The sequence below is a fragment of the Lynx canadensis genome, chromosome A3 (assembly GCF_007474595.2).
Source record: "Lynx canadensis isolate LIC74 chromosome A3, mLynCan4.pri.v2, whole genome shotgun sequence".
Lineage (NCBI taxonomy): Eukaryota > Metazoa > Chordata > Mammalia > Carnivora > Felidae > Lynx > Lynx canadensis.
In genome coordinates this window covers 4,204,402-4,230,970 of record NC_044305.1, presented here as the reverse complement: position 1 = coordinate 4,230,970, position 26,569 = coordinate 4,204,402, and the positions used below count along the sequence as shown (strand labels likewise).

The 26,569-nt window shown below is 44.4% G+C and overlaps 1 protein-coding gene and 1 pseudogene across 6 annotated transcripts in view; both read left to right on the top strand.

The window, feature by feature from the left end:
• Positions 1-9,617, top strand: part of GNAS (GNAS complex locus) — a 55,100-nt gene extending 45,483 nt beyond the window's left edge. For 4 of the 6 annotated variants that reach the window (XM_030309295.1, XM_030309294.1, XM_030309299.1 and 1 more), the window contains 10 exons: positions 2,298-2,352; positions 2,442-2,561; positions 4,498-4,595; positions 7,729-7,783; positions 7,917-7,990; positions 8,106-8,164; positions 8,271-8,391; positions 8,531-8,661; positions 8,977-9,044; positions 9,271-9,617. In XM_030309295.1, coding sequence (XP_030165155.1) covers positions 2,298-2,352; positions 2,442-2,561; positions 4,498-4,595; positions 7,729-7,783; positions 7,917-7,990; positions 8,106-8,164; positions 8,271-8,391; positions 8,531-8,661; positions 8,977-9,044; positions 9,271-9,417 — 928 coding nt within the window. In that variant the 3' untranslated portion in view covers positions 9,418-9,617. Of the gene's footprint in view, positions 1-2,294; positions 2,353-2,441; positions 2,562-4,497; positions 4,596-7,728; positions 7,784-7,916; positions 7,991-8,105; positions 8,165-8,270; positions 8,392-8,530; positions 8,662-8,976; positions 9,045-9,270 lie in introns of all 6 variants that reach the window. The other 2 variants (XM_030309298.1, XM_030309296.1) reach the window with 1 other exon arrangement.
• A 381-nt stretch (positions 9,618-9,998) lies between these two features.
• Positions 9,999-19,295, top strand: LOC115509827 (annotated as a pseudogene).
• Positions 19,296-26,569: the final 7,274 nt, after the last annotated feature.

Here is a 26,569-nt window from a genome sequence, read left to right as displayed (position 1 = left end):
ACGTTCTCAAAATATCCGTATTTAAGACTGGAAGTTTTCCAATTATCATACTACTACTTAGACCAAAATATCAAACTGAATGAAAGAACCTCCTTTCTGGAAGTACTTTCCTCTTGCTCCATGTACATCTGGGTAGTTAATACCCGGACATCTCTAATTTTAACCACTGTGGGACCTTGAAAGCTAGGGTGACGTAATGGCTCTCATTACCATGGAAATGGAGCCCGTTTTTAATGAATGGGATTTGTCCTGTGGGGTTCTAGGTAAACCTGGGCCTGTGTGCGAACATTAGGGGCAAACACGCATCCTTTCAACATTTCTGACGTCTACGTAACCGACTCAGACTCTAGCACCAAGTCTGGACATGGTTCCTGATTTCAGAAATGAGCTTCAGGGGTGCACACACACGAGCAGAAAGGTCCCACAGGGCTCAGGGCTCCCGTCCCCTTCCATGGAGGGTGGCCGCAGTAAGCAGGAGTCTGGGGGCCAGGGGCACCCTTGTCATCGGGTCATGGATGCCATGCTCGCGGTTTGCAGGACCCCTGTTGCTGTCCTGCCTGTTCCTCAAATTCTCCTGACTCCCAGCACTTGTAAGTGGCCGTGAGGGGGTTCCTGGCACGGTCTTTTACCCCCAGCCTCCCCCACTGATAAGAACACCTGTAAACCAGCTTTTTAGTCTGACGTTAAAAGCAGTTGCTCCAAAGCCAGTTTAACAGAAAGCGGGCTGACCCTGCCTGGGAAACGGGGGAAATGAAATCAGGAAGTGCGGACCCACCCCTCAGATCAATAGGCAGATCTTTATTTTGGTAAGAATGAAATACTTAATGCTAGCTATTACAGCTCCTTGAAAAAAGTCACGAGCGGGATCTTCGGAGGCGGGGGCAGAGCTGTTGGCAGGCGAGCACACGGCCGCCCCCCTCCCCCTTCGAGAGCTCTCTTCTCCACTCCGCACTCCTAACCATGCTGCCAGGCTGCGGTTGCTGTCACTCCCCCTCCGCGTCTTCCCTACACTAACACACTGTCGCGTTCTGCTCCTGAGGGGCCACGGGTTTAATTTCTACCTCCATGCTGGGACTCCTGGTGAATCAACCAAGTGAAAGCGTCAAAAATGAGGAATTTTGACATTTTCTTTAAAAATTATACACAGCAAGGAAAAGTGAGCCCCGTCCCCTCTCCTGCCTCTGGCGCACTTTTCAGCCTCAGTTTCCTCTGGGAGGGGGGGAGCACCTTAACCTCCCCGTGACCGTGCTGTCTTGTCCCGGGGCTCAGTACACCGTAGGTATGTCCTGAATATTGGTTCCACGCCCCCCACCCAACACCACAAGGTTGAGGCAATGGGTGTATTAAGATTTATACCCCAAGCAAGAGGTCCTTTTTATCCCCTGAAGACACAAACTCTAGAATGTTCTTTGGTCGTGTCTCCAATGAAGGACAGTTGCCGGAAGACCCCTACAGCACTTGAGTTGATGTAACTGGGTGTAAACATTCCTCCAGGGGACCCCAGAAGCCAAAGGGTGTGACCTTTACTTATGGTCCCAGTGACCCTGAATAAAGATCACCATGTCCTATATGACTTACATTCGGGTCATAATTAAAAGGCCACTAAACCTCTAACCTCCAACCCCCCACCCCAGCACACGAGTCCCAGACCATACAGACTTCTGGGGGCAGAATCTCATTTTATCCCTATTTACATTGAGGGACCAATGTATATTATCACCTAGGAATGTCGTTGCCAGCTGACTGACATGATGACTTAATAAAAATGGCCTCAAAGCCTCAGAATCTGTAATCTCACCATCTGCATTCACTGGTTCTCTGTATACTAAGCCAGTGACCAAGTAAGCCCCAAGAAGAACCATGAAACTTTTTCTCCCTAGTATGTGATTGACATCACCCTCTTCCCCCCTACACACGCGCACACACACACAGGGATGTTAAGGGCCAGGAGGAGCCTTTTAGGAAGTGTTGGTGTGCAATGGGGGCTTCAAAAAAAAAAACTGGAACCACATCTGAAATAGTCCATGAACCAGGTCTGACTTCTGGTACAGTAGCCTTGATTCTTGTCTCGATGCCAATCTGCTAATCTGCCCCAATCGGGCGTGTCCTCGGGACACATTTGGGAGGTTATAATTTGAAACCACCTTTATTCAGGAACCTCCGCTCTGTACAGATCTGAATCCGCAGGTCTTTCAAGAACAGAATACTATGCTTTTAGTTGGAATATCTTGACTAAAGAGATGCTGTTTGCCAACGTGATGCAATATGATTTCTTTTTCTTTTCAATCCCACTGTAGTGAGAAGGCAACCAAAGTGCAGGACATCAAAAACAACCTGAAAGAGGCCATCGAAGTATGTGTTTGGGTCCTTTGTCTCGTTCTTCTCTTAGCTCCCCTTTCAGATAGTGCTGTCCCCTGACTGCTTTGCTAAATCATTTTCAGACCATCGTGGCCGCCATGAGCAACCTGGTCCCCCCCGTGGAGCTGGCCAACCCTGAGAACCAGTTCAGAGTGGACTACATTCTGAGCGTGATGAACGTGCCCGACTTTGATTTCCCTCCCGTAAGCTAAGCTCTTGAATCATTCCTTTGCCCCCTCCCCTGTACAGTGGGCAGCACAGGGTGATGAGCTCTGGTGACCGGTCACCTGTGCATCGCAAATCGGCACACCTGTGTCAGAGCCACAGTTCGGGCCGAACACATTTCTGTGATGCTGATTCTTAAAAAAAGTGAATTCCGTTAGGGCTCAAAATCCTAATCATCATTAGGGCTTTGCTCAAGATGGGTGAGTGGAATTCTGTCACCCCTTGTAAATCTTCCCTCCCCCCCCCACAAGTAAGCATCACACTTTATTCTCACGACGTTAGATTGTAGGTTTTTATTTTTTTAATTTTTTTTTCAACGTTTTTATTTATTTTTGGATTGTAGGTTTTTATAAAGGAAAATGTCGTGAGCTGTGGCAGCCTTAATTATTCCCTCGTACACGTCTTGTGACAAACAAAACTGTATGTTAAATATGGCACACAAATGCTAATTGTCCAGTTAAATGAAAGTATCCAAAGATACCAAGGAATGCAGAAGTGAAGTGCGAGCCCTGGGTTTTATAAATGGAAGACATTCTCCTTTTTAAACAGTCTACTATTTGACCTTTATTAAGGTTTTTTTTTCTTTTTATTTTTCTCTAAAATCTGCTTGCCTTGGGGCAGATGAAACCTTTTCATTTTTTTTTTTTTTCCTTTGAAAAAAAGAAAAGAAAGGACTTTCACCTAAATTATAACTTGGGAGAGTTTCTTCTGCCCATCCTGGTTGATGTGCAGGACCCTGTTTACAAAGGTTCTCTGTTCCATAAAGAACTATTTTTAGGGAACACAGAAGGAGCCATACCCAAACATACGTTTTGACCCCTCTGTAGGGGAAGAGTAGTTTATAAGAGGGGGACGGGAAACAAGATGGGAAGATGCACCAGTTTATAAGGCCCAGAAGGAAAAGACTTGTCTACAGTTAGAACAATGAGTTATTGTTGCCTTTTGTCAGGCTTTCCTGGGAATTTGTGTTTGTGTATTTTAAATGGGCTTGGCTGCAAACTTACGCTAGCAGGGAAGCAGTATTAATAAGTATGGCTAGGTGAATTTTTTTTTTTTTAAATAGCGTGTTTGAAGAAAACTCCAGCAATAAGAACAACATACATAATGCGTGTTTCTAATAGAGGGGAAAATGGCAGCCTATTGAAAATGCACCAGAACAGTAACCTTTTATCAGTCGTGCCGACATCTGAACTTTGTGTCCCCTACCTACTTTTAATCCTTCTCTTGGCTGAATTCACACTGAAGAAAAACCCTCTCTTGCCTTGTAAGGGAAGACTGCCCCCATAGAATTAAAAATGTGTTCAAATGACACGTGAATCATAACCGATTGCAATTTAAAACGACACAGTTTATTTGCTCCTTTGTTCCCATTAGGACCCTTCCCAAAGGACAGGCACTGACAGGGCCACGTTTGCCAGTGGTTCCCAACCATATTACTTTTTTGGTAAAATTCAAATTTTCCTGGAAGGGAACTTCATCCCAAGCACATCTTACAAATGAAATATCTTGTTTTCACAACACTGAATCATTTCTTGGCATATTCTCCTAATGCAGATTAATGTATATCTTTCCCATATAAGCAATTGTGTAAAGAAGCAAAATTATTCGGTAGGTGACTATGTCCCGCACCACCCCCCCCCCGCCCCCCAAAAAAAAACCACACCTAGGAGAACTACCCAAGACCCGTAATTCACAAGAAGAGACAGCAGGAATTAATTACTCTGGCTTTTAATTACGTTTCGCAAATTGAGTGAAAATCCTTTTGAGCATGAAGTCGTTAACTTGGCTCTCAACTGGGAATCCCACCCCGTGCTGGTCACACAGTGGACTGTGGACTGTGGCGTGGGGGTTAGGGGGGTGGCGCGGTGACGGCCTGGGCACAAGCTCATCGGTGCTCTCTCTCGTGTGTCTCAGGAGTTCTACGAGCACGCCAAGGCTCTGTGGGAGGACGAAGGAGTGCGTGCCTGCTATGAGCGCTCCAACGAGTACCAGCTGATTGACTGCGCCCAGTAGTGAGTAACCTCTCTCCTGCCTCCGCACACGGGACGGGCACGCCTTAAGAAAGTGCTAGAAGCCTCTACTCCCGCTTGTCAAGTTCTTTGCGGAAGAGTTGCGTTCACAGAGGCCAGCCAGTCATTCTCACCTGCACTTAGAAAGTTCTAGTTGGAGTCATTTATTCTATAAAGCCCTTAATTACACTTTTTTAGTGCAGCGACATTATTTTATATAAACAATTAGTGCCTTTTAGAGCAAAATGATAATTACTTGCAAAAAGGTGACGCTCGGAATTAATTAGCTTGAGGTAATTAATTGGATTGACCTCCAAGCTTTTAGAAAGAGCAGGCAGCTCTCGTACTTTGAATAATGTAAAAATGCTGTATTTTATTGCTATAATTTAAAAACCTAGGGAAATGGTGAGGACAAAAACATACCTCCCCCCTCCTCGGTAGCTAGCGGTTGCCTTGCTATTTCTGCCATCAGGTTAAGTGACTACAGTTAGTCGAGTTAGGTTTTGTGTTGAATTCCATGTCCTATCCTTATCCATCCACACTGGGCTTCGATTCAAGGATGCTTCCCCCTATGGGGGGGGTGCTTCTCTGTCCCCCCTTCCAGTGGACATGATAACACATACCTGGAAAGTTGCCTTTTAAATAGCTTACCACCTCCCTCATCCTGTAAATGTTAGATAGCGAATACGTGATGGTCAGAGCCGTAAAAAAAATTCTTAACATTGCTTGTTGGCTGCCGTCGCACAAACATGCTAAGGGGTCGCAGTTAAAATATTCGGAAGCTGGAGTGTCTTGTGACCGGGCAGGTGGGGGGTGGGGGAGGCAAAAGGCATTTGTGGGGTTTCAACCTTTCTTCTATAGGTAGCTGAAACTCAGAAATGGCTTTGCTGTTATGTAGAAAATACTAAGTACTCAGGACCAGGGTTCCAGGCTGGCTCACCAGAAGCTGAAATTGCATTACTGAGGAATTTATTGTGAATACCAGTTGAATAAATAGGAGGCAGGAAGAGGTAGCAGCAAACAAACAGCAAGTTCCCTAGAATCCTGTTATCTGCAAATCACAGAGGCATTTGGTAGGGTCTGTGAAACCTATCAATTTATCTTTCCCTGGTCCCGCCTTCCCATAGGAAGTGCACAGTGGATTATTTCCACTTGTCACATAGAGGGCTATTTCATGGCTGGGTATGCAGGCAAATCTGTGTATTTTCTCAAGGACAGAAAAACAGTCCATCTTGGCCAGTCCCTGTGACCCCAACCCCCTACCACTTCTGCAACAAAGTCCCTGATTTTCTCAAAAGTTTGAACTGAAAGCTGGAAGTGCTAATTATAGTAACTCAAAACAAATGGAAATCCTGGAATTGTTTGCGTTTTGTATTTTGGATCCAAGTCAGAAGTACAGGTACAACATTAGGAGGGTTTAACCCTCCCAGCTTTCAGTGTTCTGGAAGGGGGAGGGCGTGACAGTTTCATTAACAGTCATTTAGCCAGCATTTTGTTTTGTTTTGTTTCTATTTCACACCATTTAAAAGTTTTCTTTTAAAGCAACGTTAAACTGCTCCTGCAAGTTTATCAGAAAATGGCAACATTTGCACCGTTTATGGAAAGTTTTAAGGAAACTGGTGGGGGGGGGGGGGTTGTGGAATGAACATGGCTTAAAACTTTTAAAATGTCTTCCCTGGCGGGATGATTGGAACAGCCCTCTGTGCACACTGACCAGCATGTTTCTGGTTGAACTGCCTTTATGTTCAGGTTGCCATACGGGTACCTTGACTATTTCTTAAGCTGCCTATTTTTATTTGTTGAGCTGGGGTTTGGCTGGCCCGGCTCCAGATGTCTCTCTCACAAGATTTGGTGCTGATGATCTATTTATAGAACTGTGGTTCTGTTGCCATGGCAACGTGCTGGAGGCCAGGGCGGCTGGGGAGCTATTTCTGGACTGGTGCTCTAATGTAGGACTGATTGGGCAAGTTAGTATATCCTCTAAGCCAGACTAACTCTAAAGTGGTAAAAAGGAAGGGGGGGGGGGAAAACTTACAGAATTTTGTTAAGTAGATTTTTCTCTCTCGGGGATTTTCTTTTCTGATTAGCCCACTTTTAAAACAAATTCCAAGCCCCCTTCCCTCTCCCCCCCCCCAAAAATAACCCCCTGGTTTTAAACTTAATTTTCCATATTAATTCAATGACCCCAATCTTTCCACAGTTAGTTTTCCTAATGGTGTGCCCAGTGAAGCAACACGGGCAGGACCATCCTTGCTTTGGGAAGAAAGTTGTGGCTACTGCCTGCTCCTCACGGAGAGCCTCCTTAGCGTGCATGATGGGCTCTGGGGCTCTGAGCCCCTCTGCTGTGCAGGACCCTTGCCATGGGAAGATCCATAACCTGGATGGCTGTGAGGTTTCTGAAAAACGCAAAGTCCCCTATCTGGAGTGTTGTATTTCATGGACCCAACAGAACGGAAGGGCACTGTGTGCTTATTTCCTGTTCGGTGTGGTTAGGGCAGAAAGGGGCCCTTTGTGTCCGCCTCCTTTGTTCTCTTTTAATAAGCGAGATTCTTAAAAAGTAGGAGGAAGGGATACCCATTCTGAGTAATTCAAACAATCTCATTTTCATGAGTCCCTGGAGGGGAAAATCCTTGCTGCTTTTAAGTGTGCCATTTTACTCTTTACCCAAAAAAAGTGGAATGAAGTGGGGCAGCATACAGTTTTTGAATTACTTGTCATTTTAGTCAAGGCCAGATAACTTGAAAATTTTAAATTTTTAGTCCTTCTCAACGGCACAAGCTCAGATAGGCCTGATTTCGGGCCCTCTGCCGGTTGCCGGGCGCAGAACTGAGACCAGAGCCAGCCCTGCGCTCGTCCCGTGCTCTCCCTGTAGGCCGGGGCCCCCCTCAGCGAGAGTCCATTTTCCTGGTCCCTAGATCTACCAGCCAGATAGGTTGACCTTAAACGCTGCCTGCACTAACCCCTCATAGGCGTCGAGGCCTAAGCGTGAACGACAAAGCCCCCACTGACTTCCTGCGCCTAACTACGACACCGCCGTTTCCATTGAGCTCAACTAACAGTACAGCGAGGCGGGAATTGCGGGCAAATGCGGCATGAGCTCTTGGAACACGCCGGTGTGTCTGTCTTTTCCTCCCAGCTTCCTGGACAAGATCGATGTCATCAAGCAGGCTGACTACGTGCCCAGTGACCAGGTATGCAGAGTTCTCAGAATCAGAGGACTTGGAGCCCCCTTTCCAAGCTCGTCAGGATCTCTGCGCCCAGTGGGCGGTTGTTAATATTCCAGTGGGATTTGGTGAGATCCACTGACCCGGGTTTTGTTTTTAGGATCTGCTTCGCTGCCGCGTCCTGACTTCTGGAATCTTTGAGACCAAGTTCCAGGTGGACAAAGTCAACTTCCAGTAAGTGAACGATCCCCTTCTCAGAACGGACGCGTTTCCTTCTGTCCTGCCAGCAGCAGAGTGGCGGGACGGTGTCAGCCCTGTGGGGTGACCGGGTGTCCTCTGTCTCCCGCAGCATGTTCGACGTGGGTGGCCAGCGTGACGAGCGCCGCAAATGGATCCAGTGCTTCAACGGTACGCAGGCCGCGAGGAGCTCTGCTCTGGGGACACTCCGCTCTCTTGACTGTTAAAGGTCATTCTCGCCTCTAACCCACACTGCTTCTGCTTTCTTGGGCCGCAGATGTGACTGCCATTATCTTCGTGGTGGCCAGCAGCAGCTACAACATGGTCATTCGGGAGGACAATCAGACCAACCGCCTGCAGGAGGCTCTGAACCTCTTCAAGAGCATCTGGAACAACAGGTGTGTGGTGCCCCGCCCCCCGGCTTCTCCCAGTTCTCTCACCCCGGGGTCCTGTCCCCGATCTCCAGGCCCCGTGCAAGTGCGTCAACCCCTTAGTGCGTCCTTTTCCTGGACCTTAAACCTGCACCCTCTCTGCCAGATGGCTGCGCACCATCTCCGTGATCCTGTTCCTCAACAAGCAAGACCTGCTCGCTGAGAAAGTCCTCGCTGGAAAATCGAAAATTGAGGACTACTTTCCAGAATTTGCTCGCTACACTACTCCCGAGGATGGTACGTACGACCTCCTGCCGAGGGCCGGGCCCTTCTCGGGTTCACGGGGCCTGTATGCTCCTGAATATGCCGGATGTGTCCGTTCCCGGAGGGTTTTCATGCCAGTGGAGTTTAAGAGTCCCCTCAATGAACAACCTCTGGAAGAAAGGAAGCCTCTCTGCGTTCCCGCCCCCAGACTCTAAGGGAGCTTGTAGGGAAGCAAGAGAAGCTTCTTTCTGCCTATTTGCCTATGGAGAAATGAAGGGGCCCCGGTGATGCCAGCTCTCTGGCTCTGCTCGCTGAATGACCTTACCCCGATTTTTCTGTTCTTTGTAGCTACTCCCGAGCCCGGAGAGGACCCACGCGTGACCCGGGCCAAGTACTTCATCCGCGACGAATTTCTGGTGAGTAGAGACCCTTCTCTGGTTCTCTCTCGTTCTTTTTCTCAGCGGTGTGAATTGACTGACTTAAACGTGGGGACTGACCTCTCCAGTTCCCTTTGGTTTCAACAAGGACCGGTGTGAACTTTAGCGGAACCTCGGTAGCCGGTCGATAGTCTGTAGTAGGTGCCCCGCGGGCGACGGTGGGGACGGTGTGGTCTGACCGTGTCGTCTTGTGTTTGTGCCACAGAGAATCAGCACTGCCAGTGGAGACGGGCGTCACTACTGCTATCCCCACTTCACTTGCGCCGTGGACACCGAGAACATCCGCCGTGTGTTCAACGACTGCCGTGACATCATTCAGCGCATGCACCTTCGTCAGTACGAGCTGCTCTAAGAAGGGAACACCCAAATTTAAGTCAAGCCTTAAGCACAATTAAGAGTGAAACGTAATTGTACACGCAGTTGATCACCCACCATAGGGCATGATTAACAACGCAGCCTTTCCTTTTCCCCCCAAGTGATTTTGCGAAACCCCCTCTTCCCTTCAGCTTGCTTAAATATTCCAAATTTAGAAAGCTTAAGGCGGCCTACAGAGAAAAAGAAAAAAAAACAAAGGCCACAAAAGTTCCCTCTCTCTTTCAGTAAATAAAATAACAGCAGCAAACAGAAATAATGAAATAAAAGAAATAAATGAAATAAAAGAAATAAATGAAATAAATAAATATTGTCTTGTGCAGCATTAAAAAAATTCAAAATAAAAATTAAATGTGAGCAAAAGGATGTGAGTCCTGCCAGTTATTTACGGTTTCGAGCAAAAGCCCCCTCGTTCGTGGTCTTAACCACGTATCAGAAGTCGTTAACCTAACGTGGGTTTCTGAAAACAATTTGCAGATAAAGTCCACCCCTGCCCTGGACCCAAGCCCGGGCCCCACACAAAACCATTAGCCAGTGTAAAGAATTCGGCATTGACCATCGATGGCCGCCTTCTCCGTTCGATCAACCTCCCTCGTACATGTCTTCACAGTGTGCCTGTTGGACCTGGAGTCTCCCCGAAATGGGTGTCAGGTCTGGGGCTCCCCGGCTAGCTGGAGGATATGGACTCAGTTATGTGGGGGGAGATGGGAGGGAGTCAGTGTTGCCAATGCACGAGGGAAGGTGGGGTTACTCGTGAGACGGTGTGCGACGTGGGCCCGGAGCCAATCACCCCGTCGTGCACTTTACGTATCTTAACGATTCTGTCGGTTATCCCTCGAAGCTGGGGACACGATGGAACGGGAGCCATCGAATAGAAAGAAACGGTTTTGAAACAAATGGTTAAACATTTGGGGGGAAACTTAAGCCGGAATTTTATGAACAAGTACTTGAAAAAGGATATTTTTACAGTTAAAATACTGGTTTGTAGAAGGCCTAAGCATGACCTAATATCCAAAAGCCACGGGGGTGGGGTGGACTATACGATACGAAGATCACACGAAACAAAATATGAATGGGGTGGAGACTGGGTGAAGATCTCTAACAAAGAGTTGATTTCCCTAATAAGCACAATCCTCTTAAAAGCTAATCAACAGTCGTAGAAATGCAAAGTATGCGAACATACAGTTTAAAAAAGAAGACACAATTAACATCAGGAAAAACGGGGAGTCTCCTAATGCACGACAAAGTTGCGTTGTTGGGGGTGGGGGTGGTCAGCCTTCATAGGCCCCCACATGAAACTCATTAAAGCTATAATGAACCGTGGCTTGAACCTGGGGTCCACTGGAGCCCCCTTGATCTTCATCCCCGGGCTCATCCCTTAAGCTTGTGGTCCCCCCGGCACTGCTTCCTGGAGCAGCGGGAAGAAGTGCACCACCAACCACTGCACCCTCTGAAACTGGTCAAATGAAATATTAAGTTGATTCTGTAAATCAGACCAAAACTCCACTTATTTTCCAGGTAAAGTTAATCCGAACCAAATTAATCCTCTAGCATACATAGCTCATCAGAAGTGAGCAAAATATAAGCCCCAAGGAGGGCAGAGAAAGTAGCAAATAACCTATTTCCATAAACCCTTCGAAAGCTTCCTATGTCATACTCCATCCACATAAAAACTGTGTGTATGCTATGCAGATATAATCGCAAAACAACCCTCAAAAGCCCCCCCAAATTAGTACACACTCCCCCAAATTAACAGCAATCTACGTAAGAGATTATGCAAATATGGCCAAAAACCAGCCCACCAATCCCCATCATCCTCCAAAGTACTCCAAATACATAACTAAAACCTGTGTACCAGCCATCAAGACCACATCCCACCAAGATGACCGACTCTTCCAAAATGGCTGCCTGTATGCCCCCTCCGTAGAAATCCCAGAACCTTCTCTGAATAATCCACATAAGATTACCGTAACACTAGCCACAGATCCATCAAAATTAGCAAACAAATCCTCAGGCCATAGAGCAATTACACCAAAAACATGATACCCCAGAACCCTACCCCCCTCGCTGGTCCACACTGGCAGACACTTTATAATGACCTCCAGAGGGAGGGTCATAAAAGTCACAATTATCCAGTACCTGTTATGTGCCAACCACTGCCCAATGAGCTTGTTTTGGCCATCACCACCATTTTACCAAGGAGTCAACAGAGGCCTAGAGAGGCCAAAGCACCTTGCTACAAGAAACATGGCTAGTAAACAGGGAAAATGGGCTTCAAACTCGGGTAGCCAAACCCCACTGCTTGACTACCACACCATACTGTCCTTCTAGAAGATACAGAAAAAAGAGGGAAAGGTCTCCTTTGTTCTTTCCAGGATGCCAGCTGTCAGGAGTCCATGACTTGTGACCCCAAAGGGAAATCCTGCAGGGCTCTCCTGGATTCCAGAGCCAGTCAGGTGGTCATGGGACAGATGGGTTGGTGATGGAGCAGGGAGGGGGTCCTGTTCCCTCAGAGAGTGGCGTTGGACATACTCCTGCCCTCCCACCAGTTCAGAGGTTTGCTGTGGGGCCACTGTCAGTCACTCAAATGTGTCTGAGGGTTCCTTCTATTCCTCAGGACTTACTCCTTCTACTTAAAACATTCCCATTTCTGTTTTCCCTCTGAGCTGGCCCCAAACATAACTTGTAGAGGGCTACTTTAAAATCTAAGATCTTCAGAAAGCCAATAATTATGAAGAATTTCATTTAAATCTTCGATTACAAGTAGCCATTCATTTTTAAAATTTCAGCTGAATTTTACATCTGTTTGAATGCAGAACAAACTATTTTTCTACAGGTAACAGTTTGTTAATCACAATGTTTTAGGTATCACTTTTGTTATTCACGGTGTTTTAGATACCACTTTCCAAAGGTACATAGACTATATATAACTACAGACCTTTTAGAGAATAAATAAAAACATAGTAATAAACCACCAAGCCCTCAATGAGGCCTAATATGAGGAGGGTCTAGAATTGAGCATAATCTTTCTTTTATTTTTTTAACGTTTTATTTATTTTTGAGACAGAGAGAGACAGAGCATGAATGGGGGAGGGGCAGAGAGAGAGGGAGACACAGAACCCGAACAGGCTCCAGGCTCTGAGCCTTCAGCACAGAGCCCGACGCGGGGCTCGAACTCCCGAACCGCAAGATCACGACTTGAGCCGAAGTCGGACGCTCAACCGACTGAGCCACCCAGGCGCCCCGAGCGTGATCTTTATCCATCTTCATTTTTATTTAAATGTGGGCAAAATCACACCCCCAAAATGATCACCACTGCAAAACCCTTCTATGTCAAATGGCATTCTCTTCTAATGGTTTCTTGGACATCTGGTCATCTCTTTATACAACAAATGTATGGGGATCCCGTGTGGGACCTCAGCCAGCCACTGAGAGTTTTGCTCTCGTGGGGTTTCTATTCTATCAGGGGAGGCATACATTTACTAAATAAATAATCAAAAGAATTCCAGATGGTGACAACATCTCTGAGCTAACGACAAGACTGGGGCAAATGGGGAATGGGAAGTATTTAGGGAGGGATTCCACTTGAGGTAGAATAGCCAGAGAGGGCCTCTCGAGGGAGGTGACTTTTCTTATGGGAATGCAAAAGATGAGAAGGGGCTAGCCATCCATATATGAGTAGCTAACATCAGTATTTTTTATTAATATTGATTATTAAAGCATTATAATTGGGGCATCTGGCTGGCTCAGTCGGTGGAGCATGCATTTCTTGACCTGGGGGTCATGAGTTCAAGCCCATATTGGGTGTAGCGATTATTTAAATAAATAAAAAACTAAAAAAAACACACATTATAATTAATTCTTATGGGTTACTTACCCATGGGATTAAGTGCTGTCCTAGGCCCTTTTTGTGGACTATCTCATTTAATCTCTTTGAAACCCTTTGAGGATGCGTCCTATCATCTGTACAAGATGTACCCAATCTGTACCCCACTGTACAAAATTGTGAAAAGCGGTATCTAAAACACTTTGAATAATTTATGCAAATTATTCCTTTAACAACAGTTACACTAAAAACGTCACTGCAGTAAGCACTTAATTTGAGGGATTGCTACCCAGGTTCCTATTTTCGAGTTAGGGGATTTGGTGTCTCTGTGATCATCTTTCTGTGCTTAATTAAACACTCATATACTATGAACAACTCAAGTTTTCTGGTTTTGTCCCATTTATCCTCTGTATCGGTTAAGAATGTGTCCGGCTGCACATAACAGACCCCTGACCTGGAGTGGCACAGATGAAAAGAGGCTTGTAACTCGCTTCACAAGAATCCTGAAGAATTCTGAGGGTGGTTTCTGATGTTATTTAAGCAGCTCATCAATGGCAGGCCAAGGCCTCCACGATTCTCTTGGCTTCTCTCTCAGGCTCACAAGACGGTATCACATCTTAGCCCAAGGCAGAGAGGACAGGGACAGACAGTCCAGCCAACTCCCTCTTTAATCAGGAACGCAAATGCTTTGTAGCTGCCCTTCCATTTTCTCCACCATGTGAAATACACACAGATGCCTGGAGAGCAAGATAGTTAGATGACTAGATAAGTAGCTAGGTAGCTGGGCAGACAGAAAAATATATATTTAATAACAATATCTCACACACACACACACACACACACACACACGATTGATAATTTTCTGTGGCACAGACCTTGAAGGAACATCTAGAAAGATATCGAGTTCCTGCAGTTTTTAAGGATTGGGGAAGAAGACAGGAAGAAACTTTCAAATCATAAGAGATTAATTTGTAGAATTCTATGTAAATCAGTTTGAAAGCCTAGATGAAATAGACGGTTGTCCAGAAAAAACACTGTATCTCAAAACTGACCCCAGGGGAGACTAAATAAATAAATAAATAAATAAATTCTAAGCAAATCAGTTACCATAATACAGAGCCTAGTGAAGCACCATGACAAGAAGGCTCGGGGCTCTTGCTGGAGTGGGGAGGCAGTGAGTGGAAGGAAACATAAGGGAGGCTTTGGGGGCATCTGTTTCTAGACCTAACTGCTGATTAAACAACTGTGAGAAAATTTATTGAGCTATACACCTATGATTCATGCAGATTTCAGTCTGCATACTTAACAAATGTATACTTTGAAATGAGAGAAAGGAAGAAGGCACCAGACCCAGGTCGTTTCGCAGAGAATTCTACGAAACTGTTAAAGATCAAATAATTCTAATGCTGCTTAAATTATTCCAGAGTATAACCAAAGGAAAATTTCAAAGTTATTATTGTAAAGCAAGTATAACATGGATTCTAAAACATGCCAAACACTGCATCCGAAAATAAAATTATAGACCAATCTCACTTATGGTATCAGTGTGAAAATCTTAAAATAGAAGCAAACAGAATCCAGTATTGCACTTAAAAAATAATACATCCTGGGACGCCTGGGTGTCTCAGTCGGGCGTCCGACTTTGGCTCAGGTCACGATCTCATGGTTTGTGAGTTCAAGCCCCACGTCAGGCTCTGTGCTGACAGCTCAGAGCCTGGAGCCTGCTTTGGATTCTGTGTCTCCTTCTCTCTCTGCCCCTCCCCCACTTATGCTCTGTCTCTATCAAAAATAAACGTAAAAAAATTAAAAAAAAATAATAAGACATCATGCCTAGGGGAGATGTACTCTACAAATGCAAGGTTGGTTCAATATTAGCAGAACAGCAATATGTGCCAAAATTTAATACCCATTTATATTTTTGGAAATCCAATAAAACAGTAATCAATGGGTGCCTTCTTAATGTAATGACTACATGTATACTATATATATATATCTCTGTATAATATACATAGTACACCGTATATGTGCATATATAGTACCTAAAACATACTTTATCTCCTACATGTTTTATATAACATACTAAATATTATAAATATATTAATTATATTTAAATATATTATTTATATTAATAATTGATTATGCAACCAATTACTATAGACATATTAAATATCTATAAAATTTTTTTCTCCCCAAACCAACATTTTACTTAATGAGAAACCTCTAAAAGCAGGAACAAGCAGGAACCTCTAATGTCAGGAACAAGAAACAAAAAAGGCAAGGATGCCATATTGCCATACTATTTATCATTGTATTGGAAATACACACTAATTCAATTAGACAAAAGAAAGCAATTAAAGGCTTGAGAACTCGAAAGAAAGAAGTAAAACTTCTATTTTTATCTTTCACTGCAAATGATGTAAGTATCATGAGTCCCCCAAAAAAATCCACAGAAAAATTACTAAAAAGTAAGAATGTAGTAAAGAACAGGTTTATGAGATCAACATGAAAAATCAGTAGTCTTTCAACAATAGATAGAACATCCAGACAGGAAGTCAATAAACAGCTGACATGAACAATACTATCGACCAACTGGACCTAACAGATATATACAGAACTTTCTTCTGAGCAGGAACAGGATAAATCAATGTTAGGTCACAAAACAAATCTTAACAAATTTAAGAAGACCAAAATTATTCTAAGTGTCTTTCCCATCCAAAATGAAATAAAACTAGAAATCACTAAGTAACAGTAAGAAATGAGAAAATTCAAATATGTAGAAACTAAACAATACATTCTTGAATGACTTTGGGGTCAAAGAGGAAATTAAAAGGAATTTTAAGATTTTTATTTATTGTTTGTTTTAAAAAATTTTTTTAGGTTTATTGATTTGTTTTGGGAGAGACAGAGACAGTGCAAGTGGGGGAGGGACAGAGAGAGGAGGAGACAGAGAACCCCAAGCAGGCTCCACGCTGCCAGCCCAGAGCCCGATGTGGGGGCCAAACCCACGAAACTGCGAGATCATGACCTGTACCAGAACCAAGAGTTGGACGCCTAGCCAACTGAGCCACCCAGGTCAGGTGGCCCAGATTTTCTTTTTAAGTAACCTCTACACTCAACACGGAGCTCAAACCCACAACCCTGAGATCAAGAGTCACGTGCTCCACCAACTGAGCCAGCCAGGCACCCCGAGGGGAATTTCAGAAGTACCTTGAGACAGACAAAAATGAAGACACAACACACCAAAACCTAAGGGATGCAGCGAACAGAGTACTAAGGGGGACGTTTATAGTGATCAACACCTACATTAAATAAGAGGAAAGATCTCAAAATAAACAACCTAACTTTACACCTCAAGGAACTAGAGAAAACAAACTAAGCATAAAGCTAGCAAAAGAAAGGAAATAATAAGATATGGGCAGACATATATCAAATATAAAAACAACAGGAAAGAAACCCCAGAAGTTGGTTCTTTGAGAAGATAAACGAAAGCAACAAACCCTTAGCCAGACTAAGAAAAAAAGGGAGAAGACTCGGAGCATGTGGCTGGCTCAGTCTGTGGAGCAAGGGACTTCTGATCGAGGTCCTGGGTTTGAGTCCCAACTTGAGTGCAGAAATTGCTTAAAAATAATTTTGTTTTTTAAAAAAGAGAAAAGACTCAAATTTAAAAAATCAGAAATGGGGGCACCTGGGTGGCTCAGTCAGTTAAGCGTCCGACTTCGGCTCAGGTCATGATCTCGTGATTCGTGAGTTCGAGCCCCGCGTCCGGCTCTGTGCTGACAGCCCGGAGCCTGGAGCCTGGAGCCTGCTTCGGATTCTGTGTCTCCCCCTCTCTCTGTCCCTCCCGTGCTCTGTCTCTCTCTCTCTGGTCTCTCAAAAATAAACATTAAAAAATTAAAAAAAAAAAAGAAATAAGAGTTATAAGGGAATATTATGAACAATTCTATGCCAACAAACTGGATAACGCAGAAGTAGATAAACTCTTAGAAACATATAACCTACCAAAACTGAGTAAGAAGAAACAGAAAGCCTGAACAAACCAATAACAATGAAGGACACTGTATCAGTAATCAAAACTCTCCCAACAAAGAAAAGCCCAGGACCAGATGGCTTCATGGGTGAATTCTACCAAAGATTCAAAGAAGATTTAATACCAATTCTTCTTAAACTCTTCCAAAATAACAGAGAAAGAGGGAAGACATCCAAACTCATTTTATGAATCTAGTATCACCCTGACACCAAAGCCAGATAAGGATACCACAAGAAAAGAAAACTACAGGCCAATATCTCTGATGAACACAGATGCAGAAATCCTCAGTGAAATACTAACAAACCAAACTTAACAGCACATTAAAAGGATCATACACCATGACCCAGTGGGATTTACCCCCTTAAGATGCAAAGATAATTCAATATATGCAAATCAATCAATGTGATACAATACATTAACAAAATGAAGGATAAAAAATTACGTAAGCATCTCAACTGATGCAGAAAAACATTTGACAAAGTTCAATATCCACTCACGATAAAAACTCTCAACAAAATAGGTACAGAAGGAACTCACCTCAACCCGGTGAAGGTCAATATGAAAAAGGTCCACAGCTAATACCATAATCAATGGGGGGAAACTCAAAGCTTTGTCCTCCAAGATCCAGTGCAAGGCAAGAATGCTAACTCTTGCCACTTCTGTTCAACATAGTACTAGAAACTGTAGCAGAACAATTAGACAAGAAAAAGAAGTAAAAGTCATTCAAATCGGAACGGAAGAAGCAGACGTATCTCTGTTTGCAGGTGACTGGATTCACGTATGTAGAAAACTCTAAAGACTCAAAAACAAAAACTGTTAGAATAAATGAATTCAGCAAACTTGCAAAATTAAAAATCAACACATAAAAATTAGTCACGTTTCTCTACATGAACAACAAACTATCCAAAGAGGAAGTTAATTTTTTTGTCAATTTTTTTACCGTTTATTTATTTTTGACAGAGAGAGAGAGAGAGAGAGAGAGAGAGAGACAGACAGAGCATGAGAAAGGGAGGGGCAGAGAGGGAGACACAGAATCGGAAGCCGGCTCCAGGCTCCGAGCTGTCAGCACAGAGCCCGACGCGGGGCCCGAACGCACAAACCGCGAGATCATGACCTGAGCCGAAGTCGGTCGCTCAACCGACTGAGCCCCCCAGGCGCCCCAGCAACAGAAATGTTTTAACTCTCCTCCCACACCAGAGGCCTTTTCAGTTTGGCCTCAGAAGCCAGAAACCAGCTGTTCCTGGAGGAAAGAAGGTTAACAACACAGGGGGTGCTGTGCTACAAGAATAGACTCAAGATGCGGTGGCCACTGAACTTGGTATCTTGGGAACGGAGACTGCTACTGTCAGAGGCAGACAATCAGAGACCTACAACTACTTGCTTGCTAAGAAACTGAAGAGGAAATCTCAAGAACATACACAAAAGAATTAGACAAACATGTAGATGAAAACATGCATGGTGGCAAAAAAAAAGGGGGAGGATCAAAGGAAGAGGAAAATGGGCAAGGTCATCTCACACAGAAACAACCTGCTAAAGAGAGCCTGGGGGACAGACTAGAAATGAACTATCAAGGCCGGTAGGAGATCGCAGAGGACGATCTGCAAGAGAAAGTGGCTGATGAAATTTCATTCAGGTTGCAGAAACCAAAGAGAGATCTGATAAGCAGTGAGGCTGACTGGGGAACAAAGGGTCAGCTGAACTTCTGATGGAAACCGCTGAAGTCGCCTCAATGGCGGCCTTTCCACAATGCACGCTGGTTGAAGACCAGGTGGCGTTTTCCTGAATCTCCTGAAACCCATTCCTAGTGTCGATGAGGAACAAATTAAGGACGTTTTCTGCGCTGGAAATCAAAAGGAGTATGAACATAAAAAGGCTGCTCGGAAGAGAGGAACACAAGCGTTGGGGGAAAAAAAGATGAAACAAGCTATTTAAGAATCTAGATGTTCAACAAGTTGACAAGACATGATGAGAAACTTCTGCAAGTGATATGAATGAGGGGCTGGCCTCTCTCTCTCTTTTTAATGTTTATTTTTGAGAGAGAGAGAGAGAGCGTGCGCGTGCAAGCAGGGGAGGGGCAGAGAGAGAGGGAGACGCAGAATCCAAAGCAGGGCTCCAGGCTCTGAGCTGCTGGCACAGAGCTCGACGCGGGGCTCGAACTCATAGACTGCGAGATCATGACCTGAGCTGAAGTCAGACGCTTGCTTAACCGACTGAGCCACCCAGGCGCCCCTGGGGCTGGCCTCTCTTGACAAGCCCCTGGGAGGCCGGGGAGAGACAAAGGTGGCCGCAGAGAAGCCATCAAGGTGATGATTCTCACGATTTGGACTGGGTATCTTTCAGTACATTCTGAAGCATAAGCCTTTCTAAAATAACATTGTTTTTTGTTTGTTTGTTTGTTTTATTTATTTTGGGACAGAGAGAGACAGAGCATGAACGGGGGAGGGGCAGAGAGAGAGGGAGACACAGAATCGGAAACAGGCTCCAGGCTCTGAGCCGTCAGCCCAGAGCCTGACGCGGGGCTCGAACTCACGGAGCGCGAGATCGTGACCTGGCTGAAGTCGGACGCTTAACCGACTGCGCCACCCAGGCGCCCCTAAAATAACATTGTAATAAGCCATTTCTACTGAGATTGCTTTGTTTCACTTTGCACTGATAAACAAAAAAATCTGGAGAGAAAGAACTGTTTTCTTGTTTAAAAAAGAACTGCATTTGTGGGGAAATGAATGTTATTGACAGAAACATTTCTCAAGTCTGACAAAATACTTAAAAGTATATAGCAGAGCATTTAGTTTCTCAATCTGTTGTATGTGTTGTTACTAATCGATAATTACTTTTGGCGAGGCCATAGTAACATGCCGTTTAAAAATGCTTCCTTTTTCTGATTTATCATTGCAGTGAATTATGATTGATTTCAAAACATTCAATTAAAGGATCTTAATATAAGGCACATAAATTGTTAAGCTATTACAAATGCATTCAAATTTAGTTTTTCTGTGTTCTAAGAACTTTTAGGCAATTTTAAGGATAGAGACTAAAATTAAAATAGGTTCCTACTGATGGCTTTTCCCACTTATTTGTCCAGAAGTAAATTAACATCAGAAGCTTTTCAAAGCAGTATTGTTTCTTAACTTTAACTTTGTTTTTGACTTCTTTTTAATTAGCTTGACCATACACTAAATACTACATGTGATCCGTACCTGTGTAATCACCATGGACATTTAAAAATTTTGCAGTGGTTGCCTGCCTAAGACTATTTTGCCTTATGTTTAAAAAGTTGGGTATAGGGGTGCCTGGGTGGCTCAGTCAGTTGGGCGGCCGACTTCGGCTCAGGTCATAATCTCGTGGTCCATGAGTTCGAGCCCCGCATCGGGCTCTGTGCTGACAGCTTGGAGCCTGGAGCCTGTTTCAGATTCTGTGTCTCCCTCTCTCTGACCCTCCCCCATTCATGCTCTGTCTCTCTCTGTCTCAAAAATAAATAAACGTTAAAAAAAAATTTAATTAAAAAAATAAAAAATTAAAAAAATTAAAAAAAAATTAAAAGTTGGGTATTAAAAATGTTACATTGGCAAAAAAGAAAAGAAAAAAGAAGAGGAAAAAGAAAGAAAGAAAAAAGAAAGAAAGAAAGAAAGAAAGAAAGAAAGAAAGAAAGAAAGAAGAAAAGAAGGAAGGAAATCCCATTCACAACAGCAACAACAAAAAAAATAAAATACTTATGTATAAACTTAACCAAAGAGGTGAAAGACTGGTACACTAAAATTATAAAATGTTAATGAAGGAAATTAAAGACAACACAGGTGAATGGAAAGACATCCCATGTTCATGGACTGGGAAATAAATATTGTTAAAATGTCTGTACTACCCCAAATTATCTACAAATTCAATGTACTCTCTAGCAAAATCCCAAAGGCATTTTTTACAGAAATAGAAAAAAAGTCCTAAAATTATTGTGGAACAAAACACTTCAAAACAATCAAAGCTATCATGAATAAGAAGAAAAACGCTAAAGGCATCACACTTTAAAATATATTTCAAAACATATTACAAAGCTACAGTAATCAAAACACTATGGTGCTGACATAAAAATGGACATATAGACCAATGGAACAGAATAGAGAGCCCCAAAATAAATCCTCACATCCATGGTCAATTGATTTTTGACAAGAGTACTAATGAAGAACAGGACAATCTCTTTACTAAAGGGTATAGGGAAAACGGGATATCCACATGCCAAAGAATGAAATTGGACTCTTATCTCACACCATATACACAAATCAACTTAAAATGGATTGAAGACATAAATGTAAGAGCAATTCTAATTAATGGAAGAAAACATAGTGGAACAGCTTATAGACTGGTTTGGACAATGATTTTTTGGATGTCACCAAAAGCACAGGCAGCAAAAGCACAAAAGAGACAAATAGGATGACATCAAACTAAAAGCCTTCTGCATAGCAACAGAAACCATGAACAGAGTGAAAAGGCAACCAACCTATGGAATGGGAGAATGTATGTGCAAACCATACATCTGATAAGGGGTTAATACCCAAAATATATATCCAAAAGCATAGCAAAAACCCCAAATAACCCAATTACAAAATAGACAAAGGACATGAATAGATATTTCTCAAAAGAAGAAACACAAATGACCGAAAGGTATATAAAAGGTGTTCAATATCACTGATCACCAGAGAAATGCAAATCAAAACTTCCATAAGACATCACCTTACACCTATCAGAACGGCTGTTGTCAAAAAGGTAAAAAGGTAAGTGTTGATGAGGATGTGTGGAAGAGGAAATCCTTGTACGCTGCTGATGGCAATGTAAATTGGTACAGCCGTTATGGAAAACCTCAAAAATTAAAACAGAACGAACTCATGATCCAGCAACCCCACTTCTAGGCAGAGAGCCAAAAGGAATGTAATCAGTATCTTGAAGAGAGATTTACTCTCCCGTGTTCACTGGTGTTACAATAACCACGACAAGGAAACAACCTAAGTCTGTCTAGAGATGAACGGATAAAGAAAATGTTGCACCGACGCACAACAGAATACTACTCAGTCTTAAAAAAGAAGGAAGTCCTTGGGGCGCCTGGGGGGCTCTGTCGGTTGAGCGTCTGACTTCAGCTCAGGTCATGATCTCCCGGTTGGTGAGTTCGAGCCCCACGTCGGGCTCTGTGCTGACAGCTCAGAGCCTGGAACCTGCCTTGGATTCCGTGTCTCCCTGTCTCTCTGCCCCTCCCCTGCTCATCCTCAGTCTTTCTGTCTCCCTCCCTCCCTCTCTCTCTCTCTGTCTCTCTCAAAATAAATAAAACATTAAAAACATTCTACAAAAAATTCTGCGAACTCTTTTATTTATTTTTTTTTTCAACGTTTATTTATTTTTGCGACAGAGAGAGACAGAGCATGAACGGGGGAGGGGCAGAGGGAGAGGGAGACACAGAATCGGAAACAGGCTCCAGGCTCTGAGCCATCAGCCCAGAGCCTGACGCGGGGCTCGAACTCACGGACCGCGAGATCGTGACCTGGCTGAAGTCGGACGCTTAACCGACTGCGCCACCCAGGCGCCCCATGCGAACTCTTTTATATGTGACAGGGAATTAGAGTTAAAGGTCTGAAGGAATTCTAATCTTTTAGGTGTACCCACTGAAAGAAAATAACGATGCTCCCAGATAATCTAGCCAGGTGGAGGGCAGGGTGGGAGAGGGAGCAAGGGCGTGCCGGTAACGGCCCAATGGTAGGCTCCCTGGCACGGGGGGGGGGGGGGGGGGGAGTCCTGGTCTGAAGTATTTGCCAATTTCCGAGACGTAAGCACGCCCATCGCTCCCAGTAGTACACCCCCCCCAGCATGGAGTTGGGAAGGGAGGAGATCTTGGCAGACGGGGCGACCCAGCTACAGCACGTCACCAACGGGGGCAGAGGCGAAACGGGACGGGCTGGGACTGGATATGTGCTGAAACCAAGTGATGCGGATGGGGGTTCGTTACACTATTCTCTCTAAATTTGTTTACTTAGCTATCACGGACATAACATTGAATTCGTTTTAGGTGCACCACATAATGATTTGATATATGTATATATATCCCAAAACCATCATCAGAGGAAGTTTAGTCAACATCCAACACCACTCATAGTTACAAAACCTTTCTTTTCCTGTGATGACCACTTTTAAGACCTACCCTCTCAGGAGCTTCCAAACACACAATACAGGACAGTAAACTATCTTCACCATGCTGTACATTACAATCCCATGTCATCCTGTATATTCTTGACATTTCAACCAAAAATTTAAAAAGAAAAATCCTTGGGATACCTGGGTGGCTCAGTCAGTTAAGGGTCTGACTCTCGATTTTGGCTCAGGTCATGATCTCAGGGTTCGTGAGTTTGAGCCCCGCATCAGGTTCTGTGTTGACAGCATGGAGCCTGCTTGGGATCTCTGTCTCCCTCTCTCTGCCCCACCCCCACTCACTCTCTCGCTCTCAAAACAAGTATTTTTTATTTAAAAAAAATTTTTTTTAACGTTCATTTATTTTTGAGACAGAGAGAGACAGAGCATGAACGGGGGAGGGGCAGAGAGAGAGAGGGAGACACAGAATCGGAAGCAGGCTCCAGGCTCTGAACCATCAGCCCAGAGCCCGACGCGGGGCTCGAACTCACGGACCTCGAGATCGTGACCCGAGCTGAAGTCGGACGCTTAACCGACTGAGCCACCCAGGTACCCCACAAGTATTTTTTAAAAAACAAGAAATCTCCAAAAAAAATGAAAACCCCTAAATTTCAAGATTAAAATGTTTAAATCTTTTTTTTTTTTTAACGTTTATTTATCATTCAAAGACAGAGAGAGTCAGAGCGTGAGCAGGGGAGGGGCAGAGGGAGAGGGAGACACAGAATCTGAAGCAGGTTCAAGGCTCTGAGCTGTCAGCACAGAGCCCGACGCGGGGCTCGAACTCACCAACTGCGAGATCATGACCTGAGCCGAGGTTGGACGCTTCACCAAGTGAGCCACCCAGGCGCCCCTAAAATTTTTAAATCTTTTACTGTTACAATCGGTCATTGCAAACAATTATGACTAGGAACTGCATGAGCACATCAGTGGTCCGTGACTGCAGTAACAGCTACTGTGCTACCTGCTCCACCCTGGTTTAGGTGTTTTTCAAGGAATAATGCAAGGGGCTATTCGTATCCTGTTTTACAGATGAAGAAACTGAGGAGTAAAAAAGCCAAACAATTTCTTTGGTTTGTGTTCACGCAGCCAAAAATGCAGACTCAGGATTCAAATCCAGGCAGTCAGGCTCCAGAACTTGCAAAAAATATATTTATATTATATATATTATTGTTTATATATATATATACACACACACACACATATATACATATATATATATATATATACACACACATATACGTTCATTTTTGAGAGAGAGGCAGAGCACGAGCAAGGGAGGGGCAGAGAGGGAGACACAGAATCGGAAGCAGGCTCCAGGCTCCACACTGACAGCACAGAGCCTGACATGGGGCTCAAACTCACGAACCGTGAGATCATGACCTGAGCCAAGTCGGATGCTTAACCGACTAAGCCACTCAGGAGCCCCCAGACCCTGCGATTTTAAAGTCTGACCCAAGACACTTTATTTTTTTTTTATTTATAATTTTTTTTTTATTTCCTTAAGTAATCTCTAAGACCAACGTGGGGCTCGAACTCACGACCCCAAGGTCAAGAGTCACATGCTCTACTGAGCCAGTCAGGTACCCCGCTTAATTTAAAAAACCACCCCAAATTGGTAGATTGGAAATAAACTCTGTGATGCAGCCCATTGACAAAACACTGTTTGGAACTGTTTTCTAATCGCAAACTTGGTGAGTGCCTCCTTTAGACCAGAACCAGAGCAGATCACGGTGACCAAGGCAGATGTGGCTCCCGTCTTCACGAAGCACGCCTCTGGAGGAAGGCAAAGTACTTTCCTAACATGGTATTTCACTGTTACGGGGCTCAGTGAAGCAGGCTCAAGGGGACTGTTGATATCAAGTTTGGGGTTAGTCTTTTATCAACACGGTATTCTGGTAGTTCCTCTGCATAAATCTGTTAAGAGTAATTTTTTCTATAGTTTAAAAACACAACACAAGAAACATGAGGTGTCAGCGAGGATGCAGAGAAACGGGGACCCTCTTGCACTGTTGGTGGAAGGCAACGCGGGGCAGCTGCTCTGGAGACAGTCTGGGGTGGCTCAAAAAAGTTAAAAAGAGAACTTCCCCATGATCCAGCACGGCACTGCTAGGTTTTTACACAACAGATACGAAAACGCTAGTTCAAGGGAATACGTGCTCCTCCAGGTTTACAGCAGCACTGTCGACAGTTGGCAGATTATGCAAACAGCCCCAATGTCCATGGACTGATGAATCGATAAAGAAGATGTGGTTCACACACACACCAACACACAGGGATAGCATTCAGCCACAAAAAAGAAAGAACGCTTGCCATTTGCAAGGACACGGATGGGGCTAGTAATTAGCGTGCGAAAGCAAAATAAGCCAGAGAAGGGCAATTACCGTACGATTTCACTCATGGGTGGAATTTAAAAAGCAAAAGCGAGGGCGCCTGGGTGGCTCGGTTGGTTGAACGTCTGACTCTTGGTTTTGGCTCAGGTCGTGACCTCAGGGTCGTGGGATAAAGCCCCATGTCAGGCTCCAAGCCGAGAGTGGGGCCTGCTTGGGATTCCCACTCTCTTTTCCTCTGTCCCTCTCCCCTGCGCGCACACGCTCTCTCTCTAAAATAAATAAATAAATGGAACAAAACAAAGGAGCAAAGGGGGAAAAGAGGGAGAGAAAGAGAGAGAGATGCAAAGCAAGAAACAGACTCTGACTACAGAGAACACACTGATGGTCGCCAGAGGGGAGGCGGGCAGGGGTCGGGGTTTAAGGAGCGCGTTTGCGGGATGACCACCGGGTGACGGATGGAGGTGCTGAATCGCTGTATCGTACACCTGATACTACACTGCGTGTTAACCATTGGATTGAATAGAAACTTAAAAAGATGCTTTCACTGTCTGCCATAGCGCAGACTATTTCACCCGCTCGGCAAATAGTTACTGGGCACTTACTATCTGCCCGGCGCTGTGTAGGCACCGCTGGCCGAAAACAGGGCAGGGAAAGCCTTCTCGTTCTAGAGACAGAACTCAGACAGTAAAAGGGTAACGTAATAAATAATCAAGGTGACTCAGCAGGTCACCAGGTCCACCTGAAGCCCTGCGATGTGGTGGTGGCTGCATCACTTTAGAAGGTGTGA